General features: G+C 53.2%; 1 protein-coding gene across 4 annotated transcripts in view; it reads left to right on the top strand.

Annotated features, from left to right (window-relative positions):
- The window catches only part of ST8SIA5 (ST8 alpha-N-acetyl-neuraminide alpha-2,8-sialyltransferase 5), a 51,387-nt gene extending 29,404 nt beyond the window's left edge, over positions 1-21,983 (top strand). For all 4 annotated transcript variants that reach the window (XM_070421100.1, XM_070421099.1, XM_070421098.1 and 1 more), the window contains 5 exons: positions 1,667-1,753; positions 5,039-5,183; positions 8,905-9,017; positions 9,780-9,872; positions 11,047-21,983. In XM_070421100.1, coding sequence (XP_070277201.1) covers positions 1,667-1,753; positions 5,039-5,183; positions 8,905-9,017; positions 9,780-9,872; positions 11,047-11,515 — 907 coding nt within the window. In that variant the 3' untranslated portion in view covers positions 11,516-21,983. The remainder of the gene's footprint in view (positions 1-1,666; positions 1,754-5,038; positions 5,184-8,904; positions 9,018-9,779; positions 9,873-11,046) is intronic.

Genomic DNA, 21,983 nt, shown 5'->3' with positions numbered 1-21,983 from the left:
GCTTGAGAGAGGAGAGCTGCTGTGGAGGTTTGGGAAAGCCAGAGGAAGGGTCAGGATGGGAGGGGGGCTCCTTCCAGCTCTTTAAAGCTGCCAAGCAGGAGTGTGAACTGAGACCCGTGTGCCCCTCTGCTTCCCAAATTCATGGACTTTGTTGCTATCCCACTTCTCCTGAAACCACCCCCCTCCCACCTTCATGTGTCCCCTGTAGGTGAGGCTTACCCTGTTTAGGAACAACTAGCTCTGTTGAATGAACCTGTCATATTTTATTTTTTTAATCTTACAGTTGAATATTTGCCTTTTTAAAAAAAAATCATGGACCCCTTTGGGAAGCTGATGAAAGCTTCCAATTCTCCCCAAGATGTGTACCCGGTGGACAAATGTGAGATTGTCACTATGATTCAGGGAGCTCATGGGTTCCCGTGAGCCCTTCAGTGGACCCCTGGGTAAGAGCCACAGTGACAGTAGTTTTCTGCTAACACCCAGCTTCTGGAGGCTGGCCACCTCCCGATTCTTGAGCAAACCAGAATGACCTTACAGGGCTGCTCTCGGTACTATGCCCAAGCCAGTCGGCTTCTGAACCACCACTGCCAGGCGACCCCGGACAGCGGCAGGGTGCAGGCACAGGGAGGGGACTGCGGTGGGCAGGAGATCATGGTCCATGCAGCATTTCTCCGTGTTCCTGAGAAACTGCAGTCTGCTGCACTGCCCAGGGGAAGACGGTCCCACGATCTAATGCTTTCCGCTGGTTTCAGTCAAAGCACGACTCCCACCGGATTTAGACGTTCCCTTCCCAGAGAGCACGTTAGGTACCACAGCCGAGATGTTCAAAACCCGACGAGCGTAAAGAAAGCCTTGCAGATAGGTGTTCAGGTGAAAGGAACATGTCCCAGGTTTCTCACCTCTTCCTATGTGTCATCTCGAAATTGTGAGCAGGGCATACCCTGTGCTGAGCCCTACTGTGTGCTAAACACAGTGTGAGGGATGCACAGCATTCCTTTGCCCTCTATAGGTAGATGTTCCTGGGGCATCCAGGCAGGTCCTGGGTGGTGGGCATGTGACGAAGAATGCTTTAAAATGTAGCCTGGCCTTTTAAAAAGCAGATATGGTAAGACACCCAGACACAGAAATGACATCGTAAAAGAAGCTCTGATACTCCCAGATCCCTAGAAACGGGAGATACAGCTTGTCATGCAGGGCCACCGTGGGAAGCAGAAGAGATGAGGGGAAACCTGGGTGAGAGCCTTCATGTGGTTCTCACAGGGAGGAATGGCGAGGTGGGGTGGACAGGCTTAGGACTGGCCAGTTTGAATGCTCTCTAGGGGCTCTGCGGCATAGGGACTGCCCCTAGTGGCCTGAGACCTGGCCCTGGCATGATTAGGGCGGTGAGCCAGTGGTTGGGTTGATAAAGGAGTTGGTTGCAGGTATGGGCTCTGGATTGGTCGGTGTGATGTGAAAGGTGTGCTTGCAGGAGATTGCCTGCCATCTCTAGGAATTATCAAGGCCCCAGGGCCAGAGCAGCAAGAATTCAGAAAACTGAGACAATCCAGTTAATACAAAGGACCAGCCAGGATTTGGCAGAGGGGGGAGCAGGAGGGAGCATGTTTGGGAATGACGACACTCTGCCAGCCTGGCCCTTCATGGACTCTTCTGTCCTCCACTCCCCAAGGGTGAAGCAGTCGGAGCTGTTCGACAGGTGGAGGAGCCTGCAGATGTGCAAATGGGCGATGAACATCTCCGAAGCCAACCAGTTCAAGTACCTATGACTCGTCTGTCCTGCCCCGGGGTTCCCTTCCTGCGGTCTTGCAAGGCCCAGCTCTGGGGCATCTCCTTGGAGCTGGTCCTGCCAGGGCTCTGGAGTCTGGGCAGCAGCTGGGGGGGGGGGCGTTTCTGACTCAGCATGCAGGCTTAGGTGGCACCTGCTGGGTGCTGTCCTCCATTCTCACCCTGTAGCATCCCTGCAAGGTCAGTGGTGTCGTCTCCAGTAAAGCCGATGTTCACTGAGACTCACCGAGGTGAGGCGATTTTCAGGTCTCTAGCAGGCCTATGCGTTAAGGCACATTAAGCACCATTCATGGCCCCACCCCGTTCCGCTCCTCACCTCCAGCCCAGCATCCCCTCCTCCGAGCTCTTGAGTTCTTATAGCTCAGCGGTCGCCAACCTTTTGGACCTCACGGACCACCAGTTGGCGACCGCTGTTATAGCCTATCCTGAATGCTGCTGTAGGTGATTTTCTCATGGCTCTCTAACCAAAATTTATAGATCATAAGCTCCCGGAGCTTAAAGTTCTCCAGCCTTTGAGAGTCGCCTACTATAGAAGTAGAACGTGAACTTGAGCCAAGTACAGGAAGAAGAGGGGAGGTCCAAGGTCTGGCTTTACGTGCTGCCCAATCCACCTGTAGAAAGAGATTACTGTGGGGACTGGGCAGGCAGATAACCCCTCAGGGTGGGTGCGGCTCGAGAGCCCTGAGGGAGTGGCCAGGTCAGGGAGATGCACAAGGATGCTGTCCAGGCTGAGTGGACAGAAGCCTCATCAGTGGAATTCACAATATAAAGAAATAATAATAATAATAATAATAAGCACCAGAAAGATAATGTGGCAGGAGGAAAACAGAGAGAGGCGTAGGGCCCTTTGGGAGGGATCAGCCAGCGGCTTGTGGGGAGAGACTCTGAGGGCTTACAGATCATAAGCCCTGGGGTAACTGGGACCCTTCTGGGATGGGAGTGGGGGGTGGTTTCCGGTGTGGGAAGTGGGGATGACATCAGGTCAGGCCATGCTTTAAAAGGAAAAACCTTCAAGGCTAGTCATCGTTTCCCTTTGCTCTTATTACAAGCTCATGGAACAATAATAAGATTCTCAATTCAGGTTCACAGGAATCTGGTAAAATGAGGTGTGTGTGTGCAGGGTGGGAGTGAGGGGTGGCGGAGGGCGGGGGAGAGTAGGGTGAGTATACTAGAAGACAGGCATGAGCATTCTAGCTACAGAAAAGGAATCCTGTAACGGAGGCCTTCTCTCACCCTACTGCTTACAAAGTAAACACACTGGCATTCTGGTTTACATATCAGGCACTTGTGAGTTTGGTGAGCATGAGTTAGTCTCCTGCAATGGGGTACTCCCCAGTGGACTGATAAGATCGAGTTTCTGGACTAACAAAGATAAACAGCCCAGATGCTGGTTTGTCATGCTGACCCATGGCCCCTGCCTGGCCAGGCCTCTGGCCTTCCCTTGGGGAAGCCTCAGTCACATTCTGAAACCCAACCCTCCACAGGAAAGAATGGTCTCCACAACCAGGAGCCAGCTGAACCCTCCAGCGAAGTCCCTGCAAGAATAAAGTCATAATGAGTATTTGTATAACCTTCCTGGCTTTGGCAACCTGGAGTCATGGAATTACAGAGGGTCAGAAGAGCCAGCCCTGTATGGTACAGATAAGGAAATTGAAGCCCAGCGAGGGCAAGAGACCTGCCCAAAGCCCCACAACTGGTGGGGGCCGAGCAGAAACTAGAACCCAGGCTTTTTGACACCAGGTTGGCAAGCCAAGCGTCCATCCAGGACCTTGGGTGTGAACTTTCCAGAGAGCTCCTCCTCCATTTTAGTTAATGGTCATCATCCGGGCTCCATGGAGAAGGCGTTCCATTCCTCCTGTGGCTGCCTGGGCACCGGATGTGACTGTGCCTAGAGCAGGGGTGGGCAAACTTTTTGATTCGAGGGCCACAATGGGTTCTTAAACTGGACCGGAGGGCCGGAACAAAAGCATGGATGGGAGTGTTTGTGTGAACTAATATAAATTCAAAGTAAACATCATTACATAAAAGGGTACGGTCTTTTTTTTTAAGTTTTATTCATTTCAAACGGGCCGGATCCGGCCCGTGGGCCGTAGTTTGCCCACAGCTGGCCTAGAGCCAGTGTCAGGGGAATAAGGCCAGGTGGACCCAGCCCTCTGCTGCTGCTTTAGGAGAAAGCATGTCCTCCAGGGCCCACAGTCCCTAATGGAGTGGGTAGCAATTTGCATCCTTTGTCAAGCCTGGCCCCTCTGCAGCCAGGGCAGGGGGAGCAGAGTGTGCCCAGGGTCTGACCCAGTACCAGGCCTCACCAGCAGGCCTGGGAGAATGCCCCACCGGTAGGGTGCCAGCCACAGGGAAGAGAAAAACCAGGCTCTGTGGCTGGCTGACTCCCAGGCCGGCCTCAGCAGCCACATTCTCCCTCCGAGGGTGTTTTAAGCCTGCTTACCTCGTCTCAGCGTTCATAACTTCTGGGAGCTCATATTTGAGTGTTTTTGTGAGTGAAAAACCATAGGTTCTAATTATTTTTAAAATTAAACAATGAACTCCTGGAAACTTGTTTTGGCAGCCAGGTCCACTCTGCAGGATGTCATCCAGTCTCAACTCACCGTCCCCAATTTCTGACCCCCCCCCCCCCATTCCTAAACCACTTTCTAAATGATTGAAATATTACATTTCTGTTGACTATGTGTCTTGGCTTTTGGGCCCCATCCTACAGGGAACATGCCTTATCTAGAGTCTGATACGGGGGCCAAGGGCCTGAGGAAGGGCTTTGCATCCCCAGGTTTCCATGAAGGCTCAGTTTCCATGTCCATTGGCCTGTTTCCAGGAAGTAGCAGAAAGCTTAGCAGACCTTAATGGAAGCTCAGATGAGGAATGATTTGTCCCACAATTGGCAGGCACCTGGTTGTCAAGCACCTGTGTAACTGACATGTGGGATCCGGAGAAGCAGGTCCCTGACATTGGGGGCTGTCATTCAAGTGGGGAGGGAGGTGGTGGACGAGGAAGCCGGTGGGACCCTTGGAGGCCAGTGTGGTCAGTGGGGACAGAGAGAAACCTGGCTTCCACCCGAAGGCCCAGGCATTGGGAGGAGTATGGAAAGGGCGGCATGAGCAGAGGTGTGCGGTGGGAAGGGGGAGGTGGGAGAAAGTGGGGCTCCCTGGCCTCCCCGAGGGGCCTCCGTGTCCTGATGCCTCTGTTCTTCAAGAGGCTCTGCTCTGTCCCGTGTCATCATTGTCTCCCGTCTGTCTCCTGCCTGCAGGTCCACTCTGTCCAGATGCTGCAACGCCCCCTCCTTCCTCTTCACCACCCAGAAGAACACGCCCCTGGGGACAAAGCTCAAGTATGAGGTGGACACCAGTGGCATCTACCACATCAACCAGGAGATCTTCCGCATGTTTCCCAAGGTGCTGCTTTGGGCAGGGTGGTCTGGGCGGGGCAGTGGAGCCGATCTAGCCGGGCCCTCTGTGGCCATGCCCAGTGGCTTGGCACTGTTCTGCTGTGCCCTCTGCACCCAGTCCTGGCCCTGGTTGGCCATACTCTGAGGCTCAGTAGAATGTTTTCTGGGGTTCTGTCTGGCATGATGAATGGCAACTGGCTATTATTTGAGTGACTTCTGGCAAGAATGTGGTTATAAAATTTTGGTTGTTGCATTGCTGGTAGAAGACATCCTGAAGATAAGCATTTGTCCCCCACCCAGGGGAGGCACAAGAGCAGAAACCTCCATGCGAAGGCTGTGCGTGCACAAGAAATCAACCAATGCAAAGCACGGCACTGAAAGAGGGGTCTGTATTGGATGACCTTAGGGCAGGGGTGGGCAAACTTTTTGACTCGAGGGCCACAATGGGTTCTTAAACTGGATCGGAGGGCCGGAACAAAAGCATGGATGGAGTGTTTGTGTGAACTAATATAAATTCAAAGTAAACATCATTACATAAAAGGGTACGGTCTTTTTTTTTTTAGTTTTATTCATTTCAAACGGGCCGGATCCGGGCCGCGGGCCGTAGTTTGCCCACGGCTGCCTTAGAGGGTCGTTTTGATTTACAAAGACTCAGTCTGCCCATCTGTAACATGGGGTTTGGACTGGAATGGGTTTGGCTGCTTATAACAGAAAATCTAAAATATCAGAGTCTTAAAGAAGATACACATTTATTTTTTCATTTCACATACAAGAGATCTGGGGGTGGCCATCTGCCTGGGGCCAGCACCGTGGCTCCCTGGTCATGGGGACCACAGGGGAGGATCCATGTGTGCGAACTGCTCAGCTCACTGAGGCTTAGGTACATGCACTCACTTCTGGCCTGACTGCCGCCTCAGACTCTCAGAGAAGGGACCCCGAGCCTGCCTGTGTTTTCAGCTGATTCTGAGGGTTACCACCGAGAGAGGAGGAAGGCTCCATGGGACATGAGCACCTCCTGGAGAGTGCTGGGCTCCGGGCAGGACTTGAGCCCAGTTTGTAGAAAAACTGGTTGGGGTGTGTTCAGGTCTTTCTGGATGACGTCCGAGAGCCTGGGCTGAGTGCTGATAAAAGAGAGCCCAGGGCTTCTCTGCTTTCTGTTACTCAGGCAGGGTGTCCTGGTAAGACTGGGCCTTGTGGGGGCACCGGGAGGAGCTGGAGGTGCCAGACGTCCTCTCTCAGGTCACAGTGCTGGAGGACATGGGGTGTGAGCCATCTTGGCGAGGTGGGTCTTGCAAGGCCTGGAACATGAGGTTGACAGCAGGTGAACTTGCATCTCACACAGGTAATGCCAGTGGGTGACACATAGCTCGGTTATGACATATGGGTCCAAGGAGGGCCATCGGCATGGGCTGCTGAGGCCCAGGAATTAGAGAAGGGATTGGCAAAGGTTCTTTGGAAAGGGCCAGAAAATAAATATTTTAGGCTCTGCAGGCCATCTGGTCTCTCTCACAGCTACTCACCTTCATCCTTGCACAAAGCCGCCTGGCTGTGAGTACACCAGTGAGCGTGGCCCTGCTCCAATAGCTCTTCAGTTCCTCTTAAACGCTGACATTTGTTTATATACTTTTTACATGTCAAAAAATATTTTTCTTTAGATTTTCCTCCAACTATTACAAAATATAAAGTCCATTTTTAGCTTGCAGGCCATGCAGAAGTAGGTAATAGGTCAGATGTGGCCCGAGGGGCTGTAATCTGTGACCCCCTGAACTAGAGCACGTGACACAGAAGTATTTCCCACACTTCCTAAAAGTGCATATCTCTTTGAGTTTGTAAAAAATAGAGCTTCTTGCCTCCTACCTCCACCCTAAAGATTCTGGTTCCGTGGTTCTGGGAAGGAGCCCAGGAATTCAGGTAGTTCTTGATTTACAGAAGTTTGGGAAACACTGACATACAACATAAAAAAGCCTTCCATGGTCTCTCCAAAGAGGATTGGTGTTTTCTGTTTCTCTAGTAAAAATCAAACAGTGTGTTTCCCCCACTGGTCATGAGACACCCTTGTTTCCCCACCTTGGCCCCCGGGGCCTGTCCCTCCAGGGAGAATGGGCCACGAGGAAGGACAGTCTCCCACAGACCTGCCGCATCTCCTTAGGTTTCGCCGCATCCCGATGAGCCTGTTGTAGTGTGATTTTTCCAGGACGCCTGCCTGGAAGTTGGTCCCAACGGAAGCCCAAGGTGCTGACGGGGCCGCTCTCCTGCAGGCTGGCCAGCTGGTGTGTGCTGGGAGGACAGCTGCCCAGCAGCCTCCTGCTGTCCGAGATGGAGGGGACCTTCAGGCCATCCAATAACAACCCGGTCCCCTTGCCGAGACCCTTCTGGGCCGGGGCCCTGCACTGGTAGGCTTTTCATTGACACCAGTGGTTCTCCACAGGAGGATGATTTCGGGACATTTGGCAATGCCTGGAGACATTTTTGGTTGTCATGACTCGGAGGCACTGTTGGCATTAGTGGGGTGAAGCCAGGGATGCTGCAGTATGCAGGTCAGCCCCAACAACAAGGCATGTCAGCGCCAAGGCGAGAAGCCCTGCTTTATATCATATTGAGCAGCACGAAGTACACACATTACAACATTTTAATTTATAACACATTGCATAAAATTTACAAAACCAAAACACTGGGAGCTCAGAAAACTTGCCCTCACCTCATTATAGGGCAAAACCAAGATTGAATTTTGGGCTTACGATGAGGGGGCCCAATCCTGGTTTGCCCAGACTTTCCCAGTTTGACCAAATGTAAATCCTGCATCCCGGGCAAAGTCCGCCAGTCCTGGCAGCTGGGATGTTTGGTCACCCTGCCCTTGCCTCCAGGTCTGTGTGCCTGCCCTGTGGCACCTGCTTCACGTGGCCCATGAGGGAATGTGACAGAAGCAGGTCTCTTAAGTGTCAGGCCAGTATTTGCTTTTTCTTGCCAATTTGCCCGTGGCCCCCTGGAGGGCATGCCTAGAGTGCCTTTGTGGGCAGCCAGTACCCAGACCAAGGTAACCTCCAGTTGAGGTGTGACCAGGTCAAAGCGCTGTGAGACGCTCACTCCCAGTGCTCCTGTGACTGTCACCATCACTCAGGGTAAGTCCTAGGCTCCCTGGGTGTGCCAGCCTCTAACTGTTCCCCTGAGGTGGCCTTGCTTGCTCACCTCATCTCTTATCCCCGCTGCTGCCAAGTCCTGGCATCTGTCCCAGCCTATATGACCTTTCTGTCCCAGGCCTGTGTCCTCCTCGTGGACAGAGGGCGGCTCTGCACCTCGCCCTGAGCTGAAAGGGCTAAGGTTTAGGGCTCTGGTCCCAGGGTGGCCCTGCCCTCATTTCTGCTGCCGCCATCCCCAGAACATCTGCATTCATCATTAAAATATGTGCACTAGCGGTCGTGAAAAAGTTGAGCCTCCAAACATGGGGAAACCGAAGGCAGCAGGGCCGACCTCTCAGCGTGCCGGAAACCTAGCGCATCCCAGGGCTTATTGAAAACGGCCATGGAGACCTGGCTTCTGGCCCCAGCCCCTTTGTAGTTGCCTGTGGAACTGAGGACAAACCTTCTGACCTCTTTTCTCACCTGCAAAGTGGAATAACCACTTTTCTCTAACGTTCCCTACAAGGCTGCCTTATGGGGCCAGGAGGAGTAGAGGTGGAGGGGGGTCCAGAGGTGAGAGCACCCGATGAAGGCTGTGACCTGTCTCCCCAGGACATGCCCTACTACCGGTCCCAGTTTAAGAAGTGCGCAGTGGTGGGCAACGGAGGCATCCTCAAGAACAGCCGCTGCGGGAGGGAGATCAACAGCGCCGACTTCGTCTTCCGGTAAAAGCACCATCCTGGTCTGCACCTGCCACTTCTGCCCCCACCCCTCTCCCTTCCCCGTGGTTGCCTCCCCCCAGTGCTGCCCTTTACATGGTTAATCCCTCACTCCTCACCCCTGTAGACCCTCATGCTCCAGGTTGTCACTTCTCTCTAGTGCTGTCCCCTTTGGGCACATGGTGGAACCTCTCAGAGCCTCAGTCTCCACATCTGCATAATGGAAGCAAATGGCGTAACAGATGTGAAGAGACTCAGGACTCAATGGGGCCCCAGGCAGATCGGTTGGTGAGGCCTCTGGCTGGCCACCTTCCTGGTTGCGTTTTACTCTTCCAGAAGCAAAGCTTGGAACCAGGGTAGCTTTGTATCTAACAGCAATTTGAACTTCACCCTGGCTTTGCCTAAGGTAGAGACCGGTCCTTATATTTCTTCTTCCTTATGTAGAGCCCCTCTTATCTTGGGGACCCTCACATCTTTAGTCTGGATAACGAAGATGGGCTGAAAATGAGAGATTAAAGCAGAGACCTGGGCTGAGGCTGTAGTGGGCTCTCGGGTTGTAGATTCAGTTATTGGGCTGCTCAGGGTTGGTGGGGGAAATGGTTGAATGGGCCCCTCCATTCCCAGGCCACAAAGATTCCACCCAGGTGGCTGCCTCCGCATCTTTCTCTCATGTGATCATCCCTCCCCCCGCCCCCTGCCCTTGCCCACTCCTCGCTCCATCGGGAATGACTGACCACAGGCCGTCGGGCTGCCTCGTCTCTTCCGCAGGTGCAACCTACCCCCCATCTCAGAGAAGTACACCATGGATGTGGGGGTGAAGACGGACGTGGTCACCGTGAACCCCAGCATCATCACAGAGAGGTCAGTGGCCCTCTTTCTAGACCTGTGGGGTCCAGTATGGTAGCCACTGGTCACATGTGGCAACTGGCACTGAAGTGTGGCCAGACTAGAGTGGGATGTGCCATCTGTGAGTGTCACCACCCCCCTTTCCATGATGTAACGTGAAGAAGAGGATGGCCCCTCTCTCATGAAATCTTTATATCGATTATATGTTGAAACGATAGCCTTTTGAGTATATCAGGTTAAATAAAATGTATTATAAAAATTAATTGCACCCATTTTCTCCCTGTTTAAATGTGCTTTCTAGAACATTTAAAATTACTAGTATATATGTGGCCTGCATTATATTTCTTTTGGACAGTGCTGGTCTAGACTGTCCTCACCTAGTGCTGGGTCAGAGCTCCCAGTCTGTGTGGGGAGGGCGGCTCCCTATGCTGTATGTCCAGGCAACACTGGGGAGGAGCCTCCTGCAAAGATCTCTTCCCCACCTGGCTCCCTCCTGGGATCTGTCTGGGAGGCCTCAGGGGAAGAGGTTCATGTGTTAAAACTCCACCTCTGTTTCATAGTCACACCATCCAGGTCAGATGAAGGGTAAGGAGGGGGGTGGGGGGGAGTTGTTAAATTGGGTCAGAGGCCCAGGAACAGGGACAGTCAGCAGAGTGAAGGAGCATTTGACACCTGTGAGATGAGCCAACCTGAGGGCTGTTTAATGTAAAGGAAAGATAAGTGAGGGGCTGCTGGTGGTGGGGAGAGGGGCAGGCAGAGAGATCAGCAGCTGGTTTGAGATCCATTAGGGATCTTAGGGAAGCCTGGACAGGTGAATGCCCTGAGGGCTCCAGGGAAGGCCTCCACTCCCTCACCATCCCACTGAGCTCACCCCGGCCAGCCTCGGCTGTGTGAGTGCAGCATTGCCCTCCCCTGGCAGCCACACACTAGGTATTTGTCCCTTTGGGCCCCGACTGTCCTCTCCTGCACCCACTTACAAACATATACCTGTCCTGGGGACGCCTAGACATTCATTGCTGAGGTGACTGAGATGAAAGGAGGCAGGGATGGCCCGAGAGTCCCCCCCTCCTTTGGAAAGACCCGAGGGTGCAGGGCTGGAGAAGCAAGGGCGCGGGGCTTGGGGGTCTGGCGGCCTGGGGGCCAGGGGCTCAGGGCGCAGTGGCTGACCCTCTCGCTTGCGCCCGCCCAGGTTCCACAAACTGGAAAAGTGGCGGCGGCCCTTCTACCGCGTGCTGCAGGGCTACGAGAACGCGTCCGTGCTGCTGCCCGCCTTCTACAACACGCGAAACACCGACGTGTCCATCCGCGTCAAGTACGTGCTGGACGACTTCCAGGCGCCGCAGGCCGTCTACTACTTCCACCCGCAGTACCTGGTCAACGTGTCGCGCTACTGGCTCAGCCTGGGCGTGCGCGCCAAGCGCATCAGCACCGGCCTCATCCTGGCCACGGCCGCGCTGGAGCTCTGCGAGGAGGTGCACCTGTTCGGCTTCTGGGCCTTCCCCATGAACCCTGCGGGTCTCTACATCACTCACCACTACTATGACAACGTCAAGCCCCGCCCCGGCTTTCACGCCATGCCCTCCGAGATCTTCAACTTCCTGCACCTGCACAGCCGCGGCATCCTCCGCGTGCACACGGGCACCTGCAGCTGCTGCTGAGGGCGCGCTGGCTGCCCTGCCCGCCCGGCCCCCAGACCCTTGCTCCTCCTTTCCCTCCTGCGCTGGGCAGGGCAGGGCGAAGGTCTGGCTGGAAGGCTGTCTGTCACTACCTGGTAGTTCAGCTTCATGCTTGGGACTCACCCGTGGGCCCGGAGACAGGGGTGGGGTTCGGGGCAGAGTCAGCTCTGTGCTGGGCCTCCAGGGCCTTGGTCTGGGCCCCGTGTCTCTGCCCGGCCCACGGTGGCATGCTGCTGGGGATTGCCCGGGAATAAAGCACATTTCCACTCAATGTTAGCATCCAAGAAAGAGAGCACACTGTATTGGCTTTGTCACAGCTAACGGAAGGCCCCACGGAGAATGGAAGAGAGACGGCAAGATTTAATTCAGACTTTTTGGCTCCTGAGTTGCGTTCAGAGGCCTCAGCCATGATTTGCTGTCTAGAATCTCAGAGCTTAGCAGCCAGCTCAGCCACCAGACCTTCCTGTGAAGACAGAGTGGCCCAGAGAGGTCCAGAGACTTATCAGCCAAGGTTACACCTACTGACCGAGCCCATTAAGTGACCAGTGAAAGCTAATGCGAGGCCTGTGTAAGGATCTTCGCAGAGACCCCATCAGCTGAGGAGAGCCACACCGTTTCATACATATCTTCACACACACAGTCTTGGTGCCTCCGGGTTCAATCCTGCATCTGATCTTTTGATGAGAAGAACATAAACCAGACCAGCCATTTGCACTAAGGTTTTCAAGCCAATGTTACCGCCTCATAAGCGCTCAGTGATTTGCTTCCTCTTCTGGCTCCTTATTTCCAGCTCTGTTCTAACCAGGAGTTATTTATAAGACCCATTCCTCTTTATGTTCCTGAATACTGCACAACGCCGCTATGTCGTGTTCCTGAACAGGAACCGTAAGGCTCGGGGATGAACCGAGTAAACGGTGAGCTGGGCGGCAGGAAGCCCATCATGGCCCCGGACACCAGCATCACCGAGGGATCTGCACAGGCGGGACCACCCACGTGGCCAGCCAGGCAGCCCACACACACATGTGCCCGCAGGGCCTGCACTGGGGGAAGTTAGCTGTGTCCAGCTGAGAGGGGTCAATAGGTCACTTCACAGCTGAAATTCATTCCCTTTGCTTCCGGCGTGACGTTTCCACCACTAACTCGGCCGTGCCGGATGGACACTGTTGATAAATTGCCTTAGAACTTAGTTTTGTAGAATCTTAGAATGTTAGTCCTGGGGGGGACTTCAGCCTCCTCCCTCCCTTTCTCCCCCCCCCCCTTCTCTCCTTTCTCCCTCCCTTTCCTCCTCCTTCCTTCTCTCCTTTTCTTCCCTCCTTTCTGTAAACATGCCCATAGCTTGTTCTGTTTTGATCTGGGCTTGGGCTTGGACATAATGATGAATATGGACACATCTCATTTTATTGCACTTCATATATGTTGTGTTTTTTAAAAAATATGTATTTTTATTGATTTTGGAGAGGAAGGGAGAGAGATAGAAACATCAATGATGACAGAGAATCATTGATCGGCTGCCTCCTGCACACCACCTACTGGGGACCGAGCCTGCAACCCAGGCATGTGCCCTTGACTGGAATCGAACCCAGGACCCTTCAGTCCGCAGGCTGACACTCTACCCACTGAGCCAAACCAGACAGGGAAAGATGTTGCATTTTTTAACAAATTGAAGGCAAGACCCTCCACCAACAAAAAAGATTACGACTTATGTTTATTGCTGTTGTATCTCTCTCAGTATCCAGTATCCGAGGCATGCCTTTATAGGCGGTATCTCTGACTCTGGGGCTGGAGGGAGACCATAAGCAAATCCAGGTCCCACCTGCTGGGTGCCCTGAGGAAGAGGGGGAGGAGCTGTGGGAGCACAGCTGGGAGCAGGGCCTTTCATCTGATCACCTCATTTACAGCAGAGCAACAGGCCAGCCAGCAGGAGACAGGCGAGGGCAGGTGCTGTCCTGGCCTCCAGGCTCAGTCCAGGGCTCTCAGCCTTGGCCTGTGCTTCGTGTTGGTGGGTCGTACAGAGCGCGTGTTCCATGCACACGCTGTTCTAGATGCTGACCTTCCCCCTTCGTTCTGAGCTCTGAAAAAGCTTCAGGCTGCTCTGCGGCTCCATCTGCTTTTCGGCACAGCAGGGACGTAGCCAAGGAGGCAAGGTAGGCCCGAGTCCTTGGTAAACGGGGAAAACTGCACAAGGACGCATGGCTATGCTTTCTTGGGTTCTGCCTGTGTCTCCCAAGGAAGGAGCTTCTGGGAAAGATTCTGGTGTCCTGAGGTTTCCAGCCACGTGTCTGTGGTTCCTTGAGCCCCGTTCTGGAAGCCATGGCGTGCCGGAACTGGAGGCTCTTAATGATCATAATGTCCCACTTAAGGAAACAGGCCCAGAATGGAGAGGTGACCTGGGTCAAGTCAGGCCTGGGGCTTTACCGATGCCTGCAGTGGACACACCCTCCACCTGAAGCGTGTTCCAGGAGGGGTAGTGTTGGGGAGCTGGAGCCTGGGGGAGCCACACACCAGGGTTCTCACACTGAGGGTGTGGGGAGCTGGTGTTGGCCCAGCCAGGGCCCTTGTAGGAGCCAGGGATGGAGCATGAGGAGTCACCCCATGGAGGAACTGGGTTTCATGGCTCATGGCCCTATTCCCGCCCATAGGTTTCAAGGCAAGTCTCTTCCTCTCCCTTATGGTCTCAGTGTCCTCATAAACAACTAGAGGCTTTGATCTCTAGGGTCTCTATAATCCCTAAATTTTTTTTGAGACATTCATGATGTATGAGGTCTAAGCCATAAATATTTATGATTGTACCATCTAAGATTTACTGTGCTCATTCTCAGGCCCAAGACTGAACACTTAATTTGCATGATTTCCTATAGGCATCACAGGACCCCCTTAGGTTAGAAGATTCCCATTAGAAAGATGAGGAGACTAAGGCTCAAAAACAATTCAGTGACTGGCCCATGGTCAGGCACCCAGTGGAGGAAACTGCACCCAGGTCTGTAGAACCCCAAAGTCTGTGCTCCAAACCTCAGCCTTAGCCACTTCCCATCCAGAGGGATCCTGATCCAGATGTCACTGCACGTACTGGACCCTGCTCTAGGGTCACGTTGCTCTGAGAGGCTGATCCTGGGTCTGGAAGACAGTCTGTGCTTATAGGGGCCTCCCTTCCCACACCCTCCCTCTGGCACTGGAGGCGAGCTGAGGCCATCTCCACATTTTGCAGGTGAGCAGAGATGACCAGGAAGGGTACACATTAAATGACACCATGGTGAGTGACTTGCCCAAGGCCACATGGCCAGCTAGTGCCTCAACTGGGATTCACCCCATTTCCTGCCTTCCAGGTCATGCTCTTTCTCCTGCAGCCAGTATTTGTAGGAAAAACGTTTTTCAAAGGCTCAGAGACAGCTGGGCATAGACTCGGAACCCCCACCATGTTCCTCTCAACCTTGTCCCTCTCCCACCCTGCGGTATAGACTACCAGTTACATTCTTATTTAGGGCAAATTGATGCTCCGCAGACAAAACAAAATCACAGCTTCCTTTGTGCTAAATCCATTGCCCCAGGGTTGAAAGGCAGCAAAAACAAGTAAATGACTTGGTGCCTAGCCAAGCCAAAAGGAAGGTGGCTCAAGGTCAGATGCGGCCTCTGAGCAATGCTGTCACGGCAACTCTGCCCGCTTGTCACCTGGGGCTGCAGAGAGCCTGGCGCCCTTGACTTTGTAAGGGCGTGGGAAGGAGGCAGGGACAGTGCTTTCTGACAATTGAGGGCAAGCATAGAACTGGCTTCAGCCAGGTATTCAACCGATATTTATTGAGCACTCACTTTGTGCCAGGCATTGTGCCAGGTGCTGGGGAACTATGGTAGTGATGAGCACAACATACCCGCTGCCGTCCTGGAGGTGGCGGTCTGGTGGATGTGTCCAGACACTGAACCAAGAGTCCTACATGCACACACAAGAGCCGTGCTAAGTGCTGGCATCTCCTGGCTTGTGGACAGTTACTAAGAGAGAAGGACATGCCCAAGTCCATCCTGAATTCTGAAGGTTGGCGGGAGAAAGATGATAATTGCCGAAGCAGGGACTGCTTCTCAGGTCTCATTGTCGTCATCCATGTGACATGTGACAGGCGTGGCCTCTGGTCTTTGAGTTTTCTCCTCCTTTGTTTCCTCACAAACCACTCTCCCCCCACCCCTGACTTGCCTCCTGTCTCCCTAAATGCTCCCACTCAGGCCCCTTTGTGATTCATCTTCTGTGATGCCACTTCAGGGCTTTCTTCTCCTTTTGGGAACATTCCTTCAGAAATCTCATCTGTTCACAGCCTCACGTCTCTTCCATCCTTGCATCTTAACCCCCTTCCCTGCAGGTTGGTCCTCTCTCTGAGCATCAAAAACATGCTCACCATGGCCTCCTGAACGTCTGTACCTGCATGGCATCTAAAGCTCAATATGTCCTCAACTGGTGTAGTTAAATGGGCAATTGTGACCCCACATCACCTTCTACCATTTACTAGCTGGGTGACTTTGGAGGAGCTGCTGAAGCCCCTGGAAGCTCAGATGAACGAGGCCAGGTCACTAGCTTCAACCGTGACAAGGGTCAAGTGAAATAGTGTTGCACGATGCCTAGCATGGTGCCGGCACAAACTAGACACCAGTGAGCACAGGTTCCCTCTCTCTTCTCCCTTCCCCAGTCATCCCTCAGTGAATGGCTCTACTGCACCGATGGCCACTCTACCTCAAACCTGGGTCTCCCTTTGCTCTTCCTTCTCCTTCACCACCTGTGTCTAGTTGTTCTCCAATCAAGTCAATTCTGACTCATAAATAGCCCTTGAATTTATTCCCTACTTGCATTCCTTCTGCCCTAAACGCAGGCCCATCTCACTGATCTTCTGCTTCCAGAGAATTACCTTCTGGAAATATCTTTAGTGGAATCCATTGCCTGCCTGTACCATATAGTCCAGATTCCTTACCCAGACATGCAGGGCGTGTTCCCAGGTGGCTCACTCCCTTCCCAGAGACCCTCCTGCCACCGCTCCCCACCCCGCTAGTACTCCTCCAGGTGCTGTGCTTTGTATAGCTGTTGGAAATGCCTGGATTGGCCCACACCCCGCCTCCCTCTGTCCTCTCCTTTATCACTTTTGCAGATGATGTTACTTTGTGGTCCCTGCATCCTCCCCTCTGTGCTTCTGCCCCAACCATCACTGACTTCTGTTAGGACATCCTCATAGCACATGGCATGGGCATCCTGTGTCCTGGGCCCAGGGTCTGTCCTTCCCTAGGGGAAGCCTCCCAATTTGGCCCATCTTGGTGCCCTTGCACTGGCACAGAGCCGGCTGTTTGCTACAGCAATGAGGCCTCTGGTTACCTAGTGGGCTCCAGGGGTCAGGAGACCCAGTTAATAAACTGAGTAATGCCCTTCAAAATTGTCAGCTTAGGCGAGCCCCTGTTGATTGTTTTTTGCCTAGTACCTTCTATGTAGGAAGCACTGAGCTGTGTAGACACCCCCGTCTGTCCTTGGAGCTCGGGGCCCGGGAGGCCGGGACATCTGTGATGTGGTGGCTTGTGGGCTCATCACCCAGTCTCAGCTCCCCTCTTTGTTTACATTATAATCCTGCTCATCTGCCTCTTGCCTGCTAACCAACCCTCTTTCTCTAGTTTAAACTAAAGCAGGGAAAGGCATTTCTTTCTTTCTTTTTCTTTTTCTTCCCTCCTCAAAACCAAATAGATTTGTCAGGATCTTATATCCCTGTGCTGAGGTACAGGCTGGTAATGAGGGATTTATCAATAGTGTCGCCAAAACGAGTGGCCTGAGACAGCTGAGCTGAGCTTTGCAAATGTCTACTGCAGAGGCTCTGTCCTTGGCAGGAGGGGAAGTGCTGCTCTGAGCTCAGCACTCACCTTGCCTCTCCCTGCCACCAGGGCACCCTCCTCAAGGAGGCTGCTGTGGTGCAGGGTCAGGCAAGGCCAAGCTAGGGCTGTGCTGGTGGCTGGGCGTGCCTTCTGTTGTCCTGTGGAGGTTGATCACATCCTGTAAGGTGTCCTGAGAAAGCAGTGTGTACTTCCAATGGTGGCCTGTAGGTCGCCTGTATGGAAACCCCTGGGTGCTTGTTAAACCCCCACCCCTGTACTCAGAACCTGGGGAGGTGGGGGTGATGCCGGGGAATCAGCTTGTATGACATCCCAGGTGGTCCTGGCGCTAGAGGATGCTCTGCTGCTGGTAGGTGCGGGCTGGTGTGTGGCTTGACATTCAGACTGCAGTCTTAAGTGAGGAAAAGAGAGCAAACAAGAATTCTGGCACACAGCCCAACTTCTGCGTTTTCTAGAAATATAAACATAATATACAGCCCGCTATTAAACTAGCAATGAAAAGTAACTGCTCAGGGATCTCTAACATTTATGAAATCTGTTTTGGCCATAACACTATCGGAGATTTTATGTGTGTGTGTGTGTGTGTGTGTGTGTGTGTGTATGTACCTCATTTTTAATTGTGGTAAAACACACATCATATAAATTTACCATCTTAAAAATTAATCATTTTAAAGTGTGCAGTTAGTATATTCAGAGTGTTGTGCATCCCATATTCAGAGCGCTTTTCATCTTGCAAAACCAAAACTGGACACCTCTTAAAAGACAAGTCCCCATTCCCCTCTACCCAGCCCCAGTAACCACCGTCTGCTTTCTGTCTGTGCTTTGACCCCTCTAGGTTCCTCATATAAGTGGAATCACACAGTAGCCGTCCTTTTGTGGCTGGCTTGTTTCCTGCAGAATCACTTAGATATGGGCTGTTCTTAAGTGACGTGGACTGTTCTCAGTGCCCCTGTAATAGGATTATGCTTTTGTTTTTGCCTGGAGCAGTTGTTCTGGGTCCTCGGTGGGTCCCTGGCTTCTGGCGCTCAGGCACCTTTGCTGAGGGTCAGAGCAGACCTGGTCTCGCTTCGCCAGCTGGGCTCAGCAGTCCTGGCAGCCAGTGTCCTGAGAGGCAGCCCTGCCCACCTTTTCTAAGTCTTTAGATATTTCCCCTGCGTAGTCTTTTCATTAAAAAAATAATAATAATAAAGAAAGAAAAAGAGAGAGAAAGATATACTACCACAACATAGCTCTTGGCACAAAAGCCAGAAATCAGTGACGGGCACGCTTTCCAGTCGGGGGATGGTTCCCTTGGCAACCAAATAACTTATTTCCTTCAACTAAATGACTTGCTCAGCTTTGGGGTTAACGTTTTATTTGCTCTAGAACTGTGGTTCTCAACCTTGTGTGCACAATAGAATCATCAGGGGTCCTGCCCACTGGGGTCAAAGCCAGGCCCAGCGCTCTGCCCACTCCCTACCATGGAAAGCAAATGTGGAAGGTGGTGACGAGGAAACGTGGGTCCCACAGACACGGGCTGGGGTTCACACCCACTGGCATCGTGCTCTCCCCGCCTTTCCCACCTTCCTTTGGAAAAGGCTCAGAGGTGAAACCAGCTGGTTAGTACCTGCTTTCTGCCTCGATCTCTCCTCCCTCCAACTGGAGGCGAGCCTCCCCCTCCCTCAGAAGATGCCCAGCAGTGCGGTCCCAGTGTGAACCCTATCCCTGTGGCAGCCCAAGATCCGAATTCAGCCGCAAAGTTGTAAGAGGAGGAAATGACTGCTATTTTATTGAAACGAAGTCCAAGCACACCTCGCTTCCCAGGACCACTCAGCCCGCAGGGAGCCGGGGACTCTGAAGGAAAATTAATCTGGAGCCCCTGCATCCACGCTATAAAGCTCTGCATCAAAGACCAGACGTTTTGCTAACAGCAAATCCCTCATGGCGTCTGCTTTAATCTTCGCTTCAGTTCCAGTGACCTTGGTTCTGGTGTCTCACGATCAAGCAGACGAAGAGAGTGGCAAGAGGTGCTAGATATAGCAGAGGTGGCAGCTAGTCGCCGGATAGCAACGGCATAGAAAAGACCAAAACTCTGCATCTCAGAAACTCCCAAGTGATCTGAGGCCGCCTAGTGGAGGGGCAAATAGTTCAGGGAGGGGCAAGTATGTCATAATCACCGCAAGGGCAGCAAAGCATTTCAGATCTGTTCACCCTGAGATGTCCACGTCAGGCCAAGACAGGAAAACCCTCCAACACGGTTCAGCACACTGCGGATCAGAAGGGAAAGGAGCCTCTGGTCCACTTTATAAGTATTTCCGTCCCCAAACACCTACAACACATTCATAGCAATCTTGGTGCTTAAGAGCTTAGCCCTCCGCCATCTTGAAGTTCGGTAGGTGAAGCAGGCCATTATCCATGGTGCAAACTCTCTGGGACTTACATGTTCCCTCTGACATTGCCATGCTCTCCGCTACCCTCCCCCAAGACAGAGGGAGGGGACGGGGGAGACACGCTTCTGCACCTTCCCTGCAGGGGAGCCTGCAGTGTGGTCCCCGGTCCACGGTCTGTGGCCGTGGCCAGGGCAGCCTCCTTCTGCCTCTGCTTCCACCTGTGTCCTTGTTGCACGTGGGAGGGGGGCAGGGGAGTCAGGACCTCGGCTGGGGCCAGAGCTGGCTCTGCAGTGACTCAGGCCTGGGTTCATTTGTGAATTGAAGAATATGACTTTTTTTTGTTCCCATAGATCAAGCATGTCAAACTCACCCGCTGACCACGAGTTTGACATGCTCACCATAAATGAACATTTCTACTTTTTTTTTTTCTTAAATCCTAACCTGAGGATATTTTTCCATTAATTTTTAGAGAGAGTGGAAGGGAGGGGGAGAGACAGAGAGAGAAACATCCATGAGAGAGAGGCATTGATCGGCTGCCTCCCACATGCACCTCATCCAGGGCCGGGAATGGAGCCTGCAACCAAGGTACAGGCCCTTGACTGGAATCGAACCTGGGACTCTTCAGTCTGCAGGACGACGCTCTATCCACTGAGCCAAACTGGCTAAGACCTTTTATTTTTTAAACGCCTTCGCCATCCCTTTTCTCAGGGGGCCTCCCTGTATTCCTGAGAAGAGGGTGACAGGCCCAGAACCATAACAGGAGTGTGCCCAGGTCACACGGGGCTGGCAATGGAATGCTGGTGGTGTGCCCAAGCTCCAAAGAGGCAGGGGGAGGTGGCCTTGTCCTGCTGTAGCTCCCATGGCCCTTCTGCTTTCTTCCCTGTGGTGTTAGGCTGATTTGGAGTCTGGTCCAGGCCTCAGGCCCTGCCCAGCGTCTGTATGGAGGGGCCTGTTTGGTATTCATTTCTCTCTAGTTCCCAAACCCTGGGCACCCAGGGCACCCAGAGCCAGCAGCATGGGGTGGCCCTTCCTGGGGGTGGGGGAGTGGGAAGGGAGGCAGACGACTGGAGAGTCCCTGGAGGCCACAGGCCTGAGCAATGCGGGGCTGTGGAGGGAGTTGGCATTCGGCTTGTGGTGCCAGCTCCCGGGTGCTGTGGCTGTGTGGGAGGAGGCTGGTGGGTCCCAAGCCACAGCTCCTGCCTGCCCCCAGGGAGCTAGCAGGACCCTTGGCCCCCACTCTGACTGGCTTCTAAGCAAGCTCCTCCACTCAAGGTTGCTTTGGGGGACAGCTGTTTCTCCCTGGGACTCCCACACTCTGCACACACATTGTAGGGGTGCAGCTAGGCTTGGTGGCTTACAGATTCTCTTTCTGGACCTGTCTACACCCCCATTCAGAAAGCCATACTCTTCTTCAAAGAGCTATGAAATAGATGTATATGTATTTTTTTTAACTAACCTAAAACTAACCTTTAACTCAATGGGCATACAATGGGTTGTCAATGGCACAGAGGAGTCAATCTCCTGCCACCTCACTCCCCCAAATGAAGCCGGGACAGACGGTGAGGTCAGCAGAGGAACAGGGTGAGGGTGGTGGTGGTTGGGGGGGGGGGGGGGGTTGCAGCCATGTGCCCACTGCCCTCACGTGGCTTCAGCCAGGCTTGATGTTAGTTGCCTGCCTTGGGGTTCAGGTGAAGGCAGCCAGCGGAGTTTGTCCCTGAGAGGTGGTGGCATCAACTCATCCCTGAGCGGCCTCCTATGTTAAAGAGAAAGTGGCCACATGGACGTGACCTTCACACCTTCATGTGCTCCTCAGCCTCATCTGCCCCGCACCACACCGCGCTGTGTCCCATGCAGCCTCTCGCATTGGAGATGAGAAAGACAGATGCTGTTCATTCGCTGGGATGTGGAGACACTCGACCTGGGCGTGGAGCAGCAGCGATGCTTTAAAATCCTCTGCCCTGTGGACTTGCTCCTCCCCCGCCTTGGAAAGGAATGCTCTGTGCCCTCCCAGGCGTCTGGAGGGGCTGCAGCATTATTTGTTTTTATGCAAATGTTGTCCTGGGAGCAGGGGCTCCTACCAACTCCTGCAGCATAACCCCGACTTGTGTGTGGTCCTTGAGTGATTCGAAGTGTCCGCTGTGACTTATGCCTCAGAACATAATCAGGGTCCTTTGTATCTGTCACTGTGTTTGAAAAGCCCTCAATTTCCACCCAATAAAACCAGGCAAATGATTCAT

Source organism: Myotis yumanensis, unplaced genomic scaffold, assembly GCF_028538775.1.
Source record: "Myotis yumanensis isolate MYYU_CA2020_CCGP unplaced genomic scaffold, mMyoYum1.0.hap1 SCAF_7, whole genome shotgun sequence".
NCBI classification, from domain to species: domain Eukaryota; kingdom Metazoa; phylum Chordata; class Mammalia; order Chiroptera; family Vespertilionidae; genus Myotis; species Myotis yumanensis.
The sequence above is the reverse complement of the archived record's forward strand: the minus strand, read 5'-3'. Positions and strand labels throughout refer to the sequence as shown.